Below are 14,630 nucleotides of genomic sequence, written 5' to 3'. Positions count from 1 at the left end.
CACCACCCATGTCTCTGTATGTCAAACCATTCAAAAGATATTGGACTTTAACATATCGGCCAATCAGAAGAAGGGGCGGGGCTAATTTGCACCAATGAGGGTCAGGGACTCGATACTTAGTCATTTGACACCACCAATGTCTCTGTATGTCAAACCATTCAAAAGATATTGGACTATAACGTATCGGCCAATCAGAAGAAGGGGCGTGGCTAATTTGCACCAATGAGGGTCGGGGACTCGATACTTAGTCATTTGACACCACCCATGTCTCTGTATGTCAAACCATTCAAAAGATATTGGACTATAACGTATCGGCCAATCAGAAGAAGGGGCGGGGCTAATTTGAACCCATGAGGGTCAGGGACTCCATACTTAGTCATTTGACACCACCCATGTCTCTGTATGTCAAACCATTCAAAAGATATTGGACTAAAACGTATCGGCCAATCACAAGAAGGGGCGGGGCTAATATGCATATATAATACACAAATGTAAATATTTATATGTATAATAATAATAATATACATATATATCCCATGAACCTGTCCCCAGCAGGACTGGGGATCATGTAAGGTCAGGGTTCAGATTCCTCCATTATCCAAGGTAAAGTATTATGAAGTCTGCATTGACTGTGTCATGTGACCAGTTCTGGGTCACATGACCCGGAAGTATGGTACTGTATATTGTATTGGAATGACTCAGCTAGTTTTTAGGATTTGACAAGCCTCAAATAACTTCACCTTGTAATCAAACTGTAGCTCCTAGCAGAAAAACAAAGACATCGTGAGAGAGACAGAACCCGGAAGATTCTGGCAATCTTAATTTTATTCAGATATTCCTTAAAATGTGTTAGTAACGGCAATTCGAAAACAAAAATGAGATTTTTTTTAAGAAAATGTTTTTTAACATGGGAGTCAATGAAGAAAGAGACAGGAATTGGCGTGTCTGTTGGCTCGCCCGTTAAAATTTTGTGCACACCACGCCTGTCAAAGTCACATTTTATGAATCACAACACCTATGTCTATATTCTGACCAAAAATTATCTGTCTACCTTTTACGGTTTGGCCGTGACCTCGAGTTAAAAATAAGAAATCATGTTTTTTTTTCAGTGTAACTACACTCTAGCAAACTGACTCCCGTGCTCTAGATTTGAAAAAAAGTGATTTCCAGTCCTCGCTTGAGGGCTCATATCTTGAAAAGTGTACATTTTAGGAAAAAACAGTTTCGGGTTTGGAGAGAGAAGAGAAGTTTTCCTCCGTTTTGAAGTTTGAATGACGTTTCTACGTGCAAGTATGAGAAAGATACGTGACTCAGAAAAAAGGTGAATTTTGTCTTTTTGCTCGACATTTTCCCATCCGCTTTGAATGGCGCCATAGGAATACATGGGAAAATGCTCTCCCCATTAGTTTGGAAATTTGGAAATGTTTTTGCACTTCGTGCAAAAACTATTTGTGCCATCGCTCTGAAAATCCACAGGACTGTAGTTAAATTCAGGGTCTACAACTTTCTAAATCGGTTCAGAATTTTTCGAGTAACGGTGTGCGAGTGGTGAGGCCCCAAAGTTCACGCAATGCGTTCCGGATGGGGCAAAAAGCGCACGTTTGTGCACGTTGCGCAAAAACGTGCACGCCAATTGCTTATAAAAGTCATACCAATCGATTCCCGATTAAGGCGCACGTTTGTACGTTTTTACTTTTCGCGTTTTCTCAAAGCTGCGGGACTAGTTACGCGCCGAAGTTTATACGGAAGAATATGGAATAAATAAATAATAAGCCTGAGCAATAGTATGAGTGCCTCGTGCTGCGCACGAGGCACTCCTCCTCCATTGAGCTTGCGCATCTCAATGGAGGAGGAGTGCCACGTGGCGCAGCCGTGGCACTAATAATAAGCCTGAGCAATAGTAAGAGTGCCTCGTGCTGCGCACGAGGCACTCCTCCTCCATTGAGCTTGCGCATCTCAATGGAGGAGGAGTGCCACGTGGCGCAGCCGTGGCACTAATGACTAAGATATAAATATAACTATGATATAAATATAACTATGATATAAATATAATACGTATATCTATACAAACATACAAAGACAACATGACAAAACACACGTAGCTGCTGATCTTAAAACACAGTCTTCACTTTTATACCTCAAATAAACTATGTCTTTATATTTCTTTTTAAATTGTTTTATGTTTGTACATTCTTTTAACTCCAAATTCAAATAATTCCAGTTTGATTCCACAAACTGATACACAAAAACTTCTTTTTGTTGTACGCACAAATAAAGATTTGAAGTTTAGGTTTCCCCTTAAATTATAACCCCCTTCCCTCCCAATAAATAAATTCTGAATGTTATCCGGTAGTGAATTATTTTTTGCTTTAAACATTACTTGTGCAGATTGAAATGCCACTAAATCCATAAGTTTTAATACTAGACTGTAAGAATAGTGTAGAATAGTTCAAAGAATAGTTCAAATAAACAGCAAAAGAGAATGAAATGGCCATAAAAATGCAAAAACAGAATCAGAAACAGATAGAAATGATGGCCAATGTGGTTAAACAATAATAAAGTTGTGTAAAAATAACTACAAAGAGACGATAAGCAGCTGTTTAAAGCTTTTAGAAGACATTTCTACTCCTTAACACTCGGATAAAGACATAACCTGAGTGTGACACACCCACTGAAGTGTGTGGACTCCTGTAGTTACTGTACGGTCACGTGACCGCCCCAGTTAAAGCGGAGCTCGAGCTCCCCCTGCTGGACAAAAAGAGAAGTGCCCTGTGTTCCCCCGGCAGCTCATGTGGTCAAGATTAATGAGCGGGCTAATGAGGGCAAGGCCAACAACTGAGGGGGCGTTGGGTGTCGTCAGTGTTTAGACTAGTCTTCTGATGAGAAGGTCAAAGGTCGGCGTGTCAGGACTCAACCATAAAGGCCTCAAACAACAACAAACACACTGACGAGGGAACTAGATGTGTCTGCTCATTATGTCACATTGTCCACGCTCTGTACTGGAGTTGAGGGGGGGTGAGGGGGGATGGCATCCCCCCTGAAATAAAAACGGTCAAAATCATCCCCCCTGTAAAACTGCCATCCTCCCTTTCCATCCCTTATGTCATTTCATCAATTAATGTGGTTTTACTGCTATTTCAACATTTAGAATCATCACCAGAAAAAATAACTTATATGACAATTTTCAACTGTTTCAAGTAAATTTTCACTTGAAATAAGTAGGAAAATCTGCCAGTGGGACGAGATTTATCTTCTTATTACAAGCAAAATAATCTTGTTCCACTGGCAGATTTTTCTACTTATTTTAAGTGAAAATCTACTTGAAACAGGTGAAAATTGTTGTTTTTTCCAGTGATGAGTCTTGTTTTAAGTGTAATGAGATTTTTTTACTAAAATGAGACATTTTAACTAGAAATAAGACAAATATTCTTGTTAAGATTTTGAGTTTTTGCAGTGATCCATTTTACTTATCCTGTGAAGGACAGAGTCATATTGATAAGTTCAGAAAACTGTTTTTTATTGTTGTGTTTTGATGTACGTGATGTAATCCCAGTGGATATTTAAAGCTTACAGAAGGCTGCATTTAACTGCTGCTATGTCATTCCTGCAGTATTTCTGCAGGTGTTTTGGTCACTGCTATTATTTGTAATATATTATATTATTTGTAATCAGCACAAATGATCTGTCCCATATGATAAAATCCACCATCACCCCTAATCTTTTTTTACAACTCGAGTACTGTCTACGCTCAAAGTATTTATGTCTACAACTGTGTGTGTGTGTTTGTGCAACACAGGAGAGCAAATACGTAAACGCAGATGTAAAGCTGCGTTCAGCTACGTGCCTCAGCATGAAGACGAGCTGGAGCTGAAAGTCGGAGACGTCATTGACGTCATAGCCGAGGTGAGGATTTCTGTTTAATCTTGTTATTATTTTCTAGTTGTTTTTTTTTTATGGATTCTTTTATTATAAATCCACAATATCAAACCAGAGAGAAAACAACGTCAACAGCTGTTTTGAGGGGATAAGTCAAGATTAAAAAGAACAGAAGATTATTTCCTATATTGACTGTAAACGCTGTATCCTTGTCCATTATTCAGGCTTTTACACCCTCCTGGTTTTTTTTTTTTTTCAATTTTCAGGTTGTAGCACTGATACTTTCTACCTTTAGCTGTTACAGTTTTTGCCCGTTGCTTGAACACATTTTGCAAAATTTCGCTCATTGTGCCAAAACTCTACACACAAGTAAGCATGACACAACATTGGGAAATATAAGGATAAGGATCAGGATAATCTTTATTGTCTCCCTTGAGAGAAATTTGTCTTGGACAAAACTAGAGACTCCAGGCACCACATATATAACAAAACATATAAAATCACAATAAACAAAAACACATCGTCATATCCCCTCGCTCTTTGCATGCCCCCTCTCAATGTCCTGAAAAAACACCCCTACAAAAAAAATACCTTGCTACAGCAACATTATTGCACTTCCCTCTACACATACTGCAGCATACTCATTATTGCACATCCCTCTACACATACCATTCACATCTGTGTCAAATTGAAACTCTACTATCATTGCCTAAACTCTGCTATCAAAACCTAAAAATACTTGGTCAAAATGTAACTCTGATGACAAAATGACACACACTTGTATCATATGCATACACTTTCAGATCAGGGAGAACACACTAGTCTACTTTATATAAAACGCTGCAGTCTTTGATTTTGTTTTTTTATTTTTGTTTATTCAGCAGGCACATTTTCAAGCAACCAAAAAAACCAAACCAAATAGGCCTACTCAATGTTGTACATAGTAACGTGAACTAAAAAAAAAAGAATAGCGAGTATTTTCTGTCGTAGCTGGTGGAGACGGATGGCATTGTCTGCCCTCACTAGGTTCACAACGGCAAGTTCTTGCTGTTGTGAGAACAGGCGTTGGCGTCCTCCCCCAGAAGGTTTTCTAGTCATTCTAGAGAAATACAACCACAAATTGTCATCAGTTTGATTCTTTTTCTTGCAGTACTTCACTGTATACACTGTATCATCCACTGTACTGAACCCTGCAATACCCTGTACATGTGATGTGGTAATGTGATATACTGTAGAGTGCTGTTTTGTGTTTTGGAAACATGTGTTTTCCAAATGGCACCCTGAGATTTCATTTGTGAACGAAATGACTTATGTATGAAATAGAGTCTAGTATGCAGGACCAAGTGTGTTGCATAAGTGTTGCAGAATTGCAACTAGAGTGCAAAGCAGCGCTTTGGTTTAAGGTATGGGTACATGGTAACAAAAGTTTCAAGTTGTGTTACTTTAGTTTAAGCATGGGTCTATAGTGTTCAAGCAACGGGCAACAACGGTAACAAGCAAATTAATTCCATGTACTGTAATCAAAATGATTTATTTAAGTTATAGACGTACCGTATATTAGAAATAGAAATAACAAAGAATAAAAAAACAAACACGGTTCCAGAAACATTCGCAAACTTTATGTGGCGTGGACTTTCTGAGGATGTTGGTGGCAGTAACCAAAACTTTAAAAGTATTATGAATATCAAGAAGCTTTACAAAATACAAGCATTCGTAGTAAATAACGTTTCACTCAAATATTATTTTATCTGCACCCTTCAATGTTTTTGATGAAGATTATCTGTTTTTATGAATATGAGCGCGTGTTAACTGTATAAAAGCATGTTACCGTGATTCACCTGTATCGTGTGTGTGTGTGTGTGTGTGTGTGTGTGTGTGTGTGTGTGTTCAGGTGGAGGAGGGCTGGTGGGAAGGAGTTCTTAACGGGAAAGCTGGAATGTTTCCCTCCAATTTCACCAAAGAGGTTCTGGCGGAGACAGACACGCCCACGTCTTCGGACACGCCCACCTCACAGGAGGATCTCCGGAGCCGCAACAGTGAGTTCAGGGGCTAATTTACCCAATTATGTTCAAGGACTCAAAACCGAGTCCGTTGACACCATCCACGACTCTCTATGTCAAACCATTAAATAATTGTCGCGGGATGGAGACGCACATTTTGATGTATAACACACCTGGGTGCACGTTACGGTTCGGGCGAAGAAGCGGCTGAAGAAATGGCATAAATTGCGCCAAAATTACACAATTAATTCAAAATGGCCGACTTCCTGTTGGGTTTCGGTCATGGTGCCAAGAGACTTTCCTTTAAGTTGCGACATGATACAGATGTGTACCGATTTTCGTGCTTGTACGTCAAACCGTATTGTGGGGCTTTAGGCACGAAGTTTTCTAGGGGGCGCTGTTGAGCCATTAGGCCACGGCCATTAATGCAAACCATTAAATATCAAATTTTTCACCAGGCCTGGCTTGCGTGCAAAATTTGGTGACTTTTGGGGCACGTTTAGGGGGCAAAAAGGCCCTCATTTCATCGGAAGAAAAACGAGAAAAATTAAAGCTGCAAGCAGCGATGAACGGGCCCTCCCACTCACGGCCACCGCCCCCCATAAGCATATCAGAAATGACACCACCCACGACTTCCTATGTCAAACCATTCAAAAGATATAGCAGAAAAAAGGGACAACCAATCAGAAGAAGGGGCGGGGCTAATTCAGGCCAATGAATAATAATAATAATAATGACTTGGATTTATATAGCGCCCTTCTAGGCACCCAGAGCGCTTTACAGAGATCATTATTCATTCATACACATTCTCTCTGGTGGTGGTAAGCTACATCTGTAGCCACAGCTGCCCTGGGGCAGACTGACGGAAGCGTGGCTGCCATATCGCGCCTAACGGCCCCTCCGACCACCACCAACATTCATACACATTCAAACACATTCAAACACATTCACACGAGGCAAGGTGGGTAAGGTGTCTTGCCCAAGGACACTACGACAGCAAACTGGGACAGAGCGGGATTCGAACCGCCGACCTTCGGATCATTGGACGACCCGCTCTACCACCTGAGCTACTGCCGCCCCGAAGGTCAAGGACTCCATAAAGAATCTGATGACACAATCCACGACTCTCTATGTCAAACCATTCCAAAGTTATAGCAGAAAATCGGGACAACCAATCAGAAGAAGGGGCGGGGCTAATTAAGGCCAACGAAGCTTAAGGACTCATTACAGAGTCCCATGACACCACCCACGACTTCCTATGTCAAACCATTCAAAAGTTATGGCAGATAAAAGTATTCTAGGGGGCGCTGTTGAGCCGTTAGGCCACGCCCATTAATGCAAACCATGAAATATCAAATTTATCGCCAAGTCTGGCTTGCATGCAAAATTTGGTGACTTTTGGAGAACTATAAAATATGGACCAATCACATGAAGGGGGGGCGCGCCTTTTGGCGTCTAGCGTCGCCACGGTAACACTTTTGAAAGAGAAAAGTAATGCGTGGTGTCGCAGGATGGAGACGCACATTTTGATGTATAACACACCTGGGTGCACGTTACGGTTCGGGCTGAATTAACTGCCGAAGGAATGGCATAAATTTCGCCAAAATGACACCATTTATTCAAAATGGCCGACATCCTGTTCGGTTTCGGCCATGGCTCCAAGAGACTTTTCTTTAAGTTGTCCCATGATACAGGTGTGTAGCGATTTTCGTGCATGTACGTCAACAGTATTGTGGGGCTTGAGGCACAAAGTTTTCCGGGGGGCGCTGTTGAGCCATTTTGCCACGCCCATTAATGCAAACCATGAAATATCAAATGTATCGCCAGGCCTGGCTTGCATGTAAAATTTGCTGCCTTTTGGTGACTATCAAATATGGACCAATCAGATGAAGGGGGGGCGCGCCTTTTGGCGTCTAGCGTCGCCATGGTAACACTTTTGGAAGAGAAAAGTAATGCGTGTTGTCGCAGGATGGAGACGCACATTTTGATGTATAACACACCTGGGTTCACGATACGGTTCGGGCTGAATTGATTCTCGAAGGAATGGCTCATATTGCTCCAAAATTACGCGATTAATTCAGAATGTTCAAAATGGCCGACTTCCTGTTCGGTTTCGGCCATGGCGCCAAGAGACTTTTCTTTTAGTTGCGACATGATACAGGTGTGTACCGTTTTTCGTGCATGTACGTCAAACCGTATTATGGGGCTTGAGGCACAAAGTTTTTTCTGTCGAACCAATCAGATGAAGGGTGGGCGCGCTTTTTGGCGTCTAGCGTCGCCACGGTAAGGCTTTTGAAAGAGAAAAGTAATGCGTGGTGTCGCAGGATGGAGACGCACATTTTGATGTATAACACATCTGGGTTCACGATACGGTTCGGGCTGAATTGATTCTCGAAGGTATGACATAAATTTCGCCAAAATGACACGATTAATTCAAAATGGCCGACATCCTATTCGGTTTCGGGCATGACGGCAAGAGACTTTTCTTTAAGTTGGGCCATGATACAGGTGTGTACCGATTTTCGTGCATGTACGTCAAACCGTATCGTGGGGCTTGAGGCACAAAGTTTTCAAGGGGGCGCTGTTGAGCCATTTTGCCACGCCCAATAATGCAAACCATTAAATATCAAATTTTTCGCCAGGCCTGACTTGGGTGCAAAATTTGGTGACTTTTTGGGCACGTTTAGGGGGGCAAAAAGGAACTCCTTTCGTCAGAAGAAAAAAGAAAAAAAATTCCTACAGATACAATAGGGCCTTCGCACTGAAGGTGCTCGGACCCTAATTAAATAAGAAAGCAATTGGTAAATTCATCCAATTCACGTTTATATTGGCACTTGAAAGTTTTATATGTGTTGTGTATTTGTAATTTGTGTGTGTGTTTGTGTAGGTAAGGACAGCCCCGGCAGTGAGAGCGACGGAGGGGACAGTCGGTCAGAAACAGGGTCAGAAATCCAGCCCAAGAAGGTAATCAGTCACATTTTATCCTGTAAATCTTCATCCTCCTTCACTCACCTTCACTCGGTGATGAATTTACCTCCGCGGAGACACAGATACGGAGGCAGGATCGATCATTATTCATTCAGAAACCAGTCACCTCCGGAGCTGAAGTGACTTAACTGTCAGAAAATGAACAACAGCCACTTTAGTCTTTGATTTAAAGTCATATTTTCAAGCAAATAAGCATCATATTTTCATATGCGAACATTACCGGCTGAGACATTTTGACAGTTAAGTTTGAGAAGTGAATAAACGCTGCATATATTTATCTGCTTTATGGTTGTGTCTACAGTAAAAAAAACTATTATCCATTATTGGCTTTTAAGTGCTTTCACTTTTTCTTTAAATATAGTCCTGCCATTTTATTTTAACCAGAGGACGTTTAGATACATGAGAAACCACTCCAGTCCACTCCAACTACTCCAGAAACCCTAGAGTAGTTCAGGAGAACTGTTCCTGTTCCTCTTTATTGTTGTCGTCAAAGACAATCACCCAGCAAGATCCTCAGTCGTTGATAAAGCTTTAAGATCCAGCTTAGATGATAAAAGGTACCAAACATGAGCCGATTTAAAATCTTTATAGAGTTTTTGCAAAGGTGTCTCCTGTATAGTTCACATAAGGACACGTTCTTGAATAGCTTACTTTATTATGTGATATTGTTGCTGATTGAGCAAGTTGATCAGATGGGTCTCACCATTTGTAAAAGAGACGAGCCTCGTCCGCCACTAGCCCAGAGAGACTGTCATGGAGACGTGTTGGTGGCCAACATGTCTCGACGTTTTCTCTGCAACAGGGGAGTGTCAAACTCATTTTGCTGGCGGGCCGGATTTGACCAATTTTTTTCTCGCGGGCCGCACGCTCAAAATAACCAAAAAGGGTGCGAACATTCTTTTTTTCCCAATTCTTTTTTTTTTACTATTGTTATCTAATCCAATATCAGTTTAGTTAATTTTAAAGGAAATATGCACTTTGTTTTGTAATTATGTAAAATATATTTCTTCAGGATCTTTTCTTGAAATTTCTCGTTTTTTTTCAAATTATGTAAGATACTTCATTTTACAAAGATAAACAGAAACAAGTATGTTTTTTTTATATTTCGCTTTTTTATAGGAAATTTAATTAAAAGCAAAATCTTTCTTATTACATCCGAGAGTGTTTCTTTGTGATTTAGAGATTTTTCCAGTACAATTAAGTGTATTTATTTTTAAAAATTGGCGCGGATATTTACACCAGTGTACCGAAAAAGTCAGCACTTCTTTTTTAACTGTTTTACTTTGTCACTATCCTCGTATTCAAAACTGAAATTCTCAGAATAAATATCTTCTATCATCTTTTTTAGCAGTGATATTTTTCCTGCGAAAATATATAATAGTAGTCAGTTAATAAAAATAAACGACCGTCTACAAAGAAATAAAATCGGCAAATGCATTCTAGAAAACTAAAAAAATGACGAAAACTGCTCGAAACTGCGATGGATTTGTAGAAGAAATATATTATCGGATATGCTGCGATTCATGGCAATTATTTATGCCTTCCTTTTTAGTAAACTAACATTTCGTTTTTTTGTGTTGGAAACTTCTCGCGGGCCGCATGAAAACCTCTCTCGGGCCGCATGCGGCCACGGGCCGCACATTTGACACCCCTGCTCTGCAAGAACCAGGATTCAGGACCGCTGCAAATCTACCTCTCCTTGACAAGTTGCAGGGCTGAAAGTTTAATTTTGTTCGCCTCTTTCCCTCGGCCTTCCATTAGGACCGATAGTCTGCTGCCCAGTGTGTCCCCTCATGATTAAGCATTATTACCATTATTATTATTACAAATTATTCACTTGTCTATATTTAATAAGTCATTTAGGCTGCAACAATATGATTTCTCTTTTGGGATTGATAAAGTACGACGGAGTATTAGGGCCAAACTAAGACAAAAAAAAGGAAATTACGAGAATAAAGTCATAATGAGAATAAAGTCGTAAAATTACGAGAATAAAGTCATAATGTTGTGAGAATAAAGTCGTAATAGAATAAAGTCGTAATATTATGAGAATAAAGTCATAAAATTACGAGAATAAAGTCATAATTTTGCGAGAATAAAGTCGTAATAGAATAAAGTCGTAATATTATGAGAATAAAGTCGTAATATTATGAGAATAAAGTCGTAATATTACGAGAATAAAGTCGTAACATTACGAGAATAAAGTCGTAATATTACGAGAATAAAGTCGTAATTTATGAGGATAAAGTGGTCATTTATGAGAACAAAGTCGTAATATTACGAGAATAAATTAAAATGAGGAATATTGAGCATCTTGTGAAGTTTTATTTATATATTTAGAATATATTTAATATTATGACTTTATTCTCGTAATTTTACGAGTTTATTCTCATATTATTATGACTTTATTCTCGTAATTTCCATTTTTTTTGTCTTTGTTTGGCCCTAATACTCCGTCGTAATAAAGTATTACTCAGCTCAATCCAATTTGAAAGAAAATTGCGGCTCTAATACAGATTAACTGGACTGGTGTAGATTAGTGTTAAAGCCTTTAATAAATCAAGTTTCCCTGACAGTAATAGCCCCGGGTGATCTGGATCTGGAGGGTGAAGGGTGGTCTCCGGCTGGCCTTCATACCCAAACACACTCCTCTAGGCTTAAAAACCTTTCCTTATTCGCTGTAGTTTACACTTGGAGCATTTACGCCAGGTCAAATTCACTAGTGCCAGATTAAATCGCAAGAAGGACGTTGTTCCTCGCAGCCCCGTGTTTGCTTTGGGTCTGAGCGGGGGACAAATAGAAGCTGTGTATTTCTATTTTGGCACCAGCATAAGTGGATGTTAATGCAGCGGCTGCAGACGTGACAGAGCGTCTCTTTAAACCGCCCTTCAGGTCCGAGGGTTCGGCTTTGGCGACATCTTCAAAGACCAGCCCATCAGGCTCAGACCTCGCTCCATGGACGTGGACTCGGAGGGAAACAAGGTGCGTCACACACACGTTCTTGTTTCTGCTGCTTCAGGGGGACGACCAGAGCTGGGTAGAGCAGCCAAAAACTGTACTCAAGTAAAAGTACTGTTACTTCAGAATAATATGACTCAAGTAGAAGTAAAAAGTAGTCATCCAAATAATTACTTGAGTAAAAGTAAAAAAGTACTTGAAAAAACTACTGAGTAACTGTTGAGTAACGTCTGATTTTTTTTTTTTAAGACAACCATTCAAACAGACAAAAGTACAAAATAATCATCTTCAGGCAAATTAAATCAATAAAATAATAAAATGAATTAAAATTAATAAAAAATAAAAAATAGCTTAAATTAATATCAAGTACTTTAATAAATAATACAATAAATAAATTGAAGAAAAATGGCGAAATTTCGACTTTTTTCTCGAATTGTATTTCAACATTAATCTCGACATTTTGACTTTTTTCTTGAAACTGTATTTCAACATTAATCTCGACATTTTGACTTTTTTCTTGAAACTGTATTTCAACATTAATCTCGACATTTCAACTTTTTTCTCGACATTTCGACTTTTTTCTCGAAGTCCACAATAAAAAAAATCTTCCCCTCTCGAATATCTTTTCTCCAGCATGGCCCTAATACTCTTCCGTATAAAATAAATAAAATAATAACAGAATAAAAAAAATTATTAAAATTAATAAAACGTAAAAAATAGCTTAAATTAAAATAAGCTTAAAGTAAATTCAAGAACTTTAATAAATAATAAAATAAATAAAATAACAGAAAAAAAATAAATTAAGCACAAGTAGCACAAAATTTCAAGCCTTTGTACTTTTCTTTTTTAACCAGGCAGAACTAGAACAAGCATGAACTCATAGAAACTCTGTGTGTGTTTGAGTCTGTGTAAATGTGACAAAACATGCAAAAACAAACATTTTCCCCAAAGAATCACCCAGTGATGTCATGAGATTGACGCGTACGTGGATAAAAGGGATAAAAGAAAAGTAACAGCTCAACGTAGCCTAATGTAGCGGAGTAAGAGGAACAGTTTCTTCTTCACAAATCTACTCAAGTAAAAGTAAAAAGTATAGTGATTCAAAACTACTCCTAAAAGTACAACATTTCCCAAAATTTACTCAAGTAAATGTAACGGAGTAAATGTAACTCGTTACTGCCCAACTCTGGGGACAACCCAGCGGCTCACAAGTCGAACCGTTAACCAACTCATCGCCCCGTAACGCAACATTTATGATGATTAGACGTGGCAGGAGGAAGCTGGGTGGCTGAAAAAGTGCATTTGACTCAAAACTTTGCTTTTCTTGACTGGTTTTGCTGGTTGTGCAGTCAGGGGGGCGTCCGTAAAGGAAGTCCCAGCTTTGGCTCCTCCCCTTCCTCTGTTTCAGTTTCACAGCACAGGAAGTGGTTTATTGTTCATGCACACACACACACACACACACACACACATACACACACACACACACGTCTCCTGCAGGGCTTAGACAAGCAAAGCAGAAGTGGGAGCTCTGCAGAGCAGACAGAGAAGGAAAGAGGAGGGGAGGTGAGGCAGCGTTTCCCCGACGCCCACAGATTCACATGGTCTCCTGCTGCTGCGCTTATTTAGCAAAGATCTGTCTGACTAACTGGAAACACCAGAACGGACGGTAAGGTCCAGCTTCCTCTCCTTCTTTTTTCCTCTCTTTGTTAGTAATCCTGCTTTATTCAGGCTTTTTATTTAACTGATTTATGTCCTTCTTTATTGCCATCTTTTTCCGAAATTTAGGAGCGTTTGCCGGCGCTCTGAAGGTGACACAAGAGTTTCCGACTTTATGGGGTGTTGTCTCTTAGTGGCATGTTTTGTAAATATTTCCGCTTTAAGTTTGCACTTTTCAGCTTTTTATGCCCTGAAATTATATGACAAAAATGTCTTTGTATGTATTTTATGTTTATATTGTAACACAGGGGAGAAACAGAGATTTAGTAGAGTGTAATATCCATTTAAATGTCTGTGTGAAACATCCAGCCTCTTAACATGAGAATAAATGCTCAGTTTGAAGAACTGATGGAACAAATTCCTTCACTTGTGGTGACATAAATAGTTTTTTTCAGCCCTTTCATTTCCATAAACATGAATAGTTTCAAGGCAAAAAACTGTTTTTAAAGTTCAAAAGCTCATCAGTTGAAGAAAAACCCATAAACTTTGTATTTATCTTTATTCAATATTGTAAAAACCCTTGAAAAAGGGGTTTCCACATGAAACACCAGCAAACTCCCCGTCTGGTTCAAACTGGAATCTTTTGTCACTTTCATAGTCACAAGTGCGAAAGTGAAGGAATCAGATTTTCTGCTTTTTGTCAAAAGTGAACCAAAAAAACGGAGGCAAAGAAAGTAAAACAAGTGGGTTGGAGAGAGAGAGAGAAGTCTGCAGACAACAGAAGGAGTCAAAAGGTCTTTAAAACCTGCAGACTGGTCATCAAAGCGTGTTTGGGTTCCTGCAGACGCGTGTGTGTGTCTGAAGGATGTCTGCGCGCCTTTCCTGCTGAGTGGGAAGCTGTTAGGTTGCTTTATAGTGAGCCGATCCGTCCGCTCCCTAACGAGGCTCCGGAGGAGGCGGCGGGGGAGCGTCTCCATCCAGCTGAGTCACTCGCAGCCATGACGACGTCATAATAACCAGGCTGGAAGGTCAGCAGCTGCACACGTGATGCAGGCAGACGGGAGGAGCTGCTCCACGGATGATAATAGATCATTTAGGCCGAGCCGTCTGCTGATGTTCAGCTGTGACGCCAACAAAGAGGAGAAGTGTGTG

General features: G+C 39.8%; 1 protein-coding gene across 1 annotated transcript in view; it reads left to right on the top strand.

The window, feature by feature from the left end:
- sh3kbp1 (SH3-domain kinase binding protein 1) overlaps nt 1-14,630 on the top strand; it is a 108,991-nt gene that overhangs the window by 71,352 nt on the left and 23,009 nt on the right. Inside the window, exons 4-7 of the mRNA XM_061713115.1 lie at nt 3,797-3,903; nt 5,768-5,912; nt 8,764-8,840; nt 11,757-11,846. Coding sequence (XP_061569099.1) covers nt 3,797-3,903; nt 5,768-5,912; nt 8,764-8,840; nt 11,757-11,846 — 419 coding nt within the window. The remainder of the gene's footprint in view (nt 1-3,796; nt 3,904-5,767; nt 5,913-8,763; nt 8,841-11,756; nt 11,847-14,630) is intronic.

The sequence above is a fragment of the Cololabis saira genome, chromosome 22, assembly GCF_033807715.1.
Source record: "Cololabis saira isolate AMF1-May2022 chromosome 22, fColSai1.1, whole genome shotgun sequence".
NCBI lineage: Eukaryota > Metazoa > Chordata > Actinopteri > Beloniformes > Belonidae > Cololabis > Cololabis saira.
This window is presented reverse-complemented; position numbering and strand designations above follow the sequence as displayed.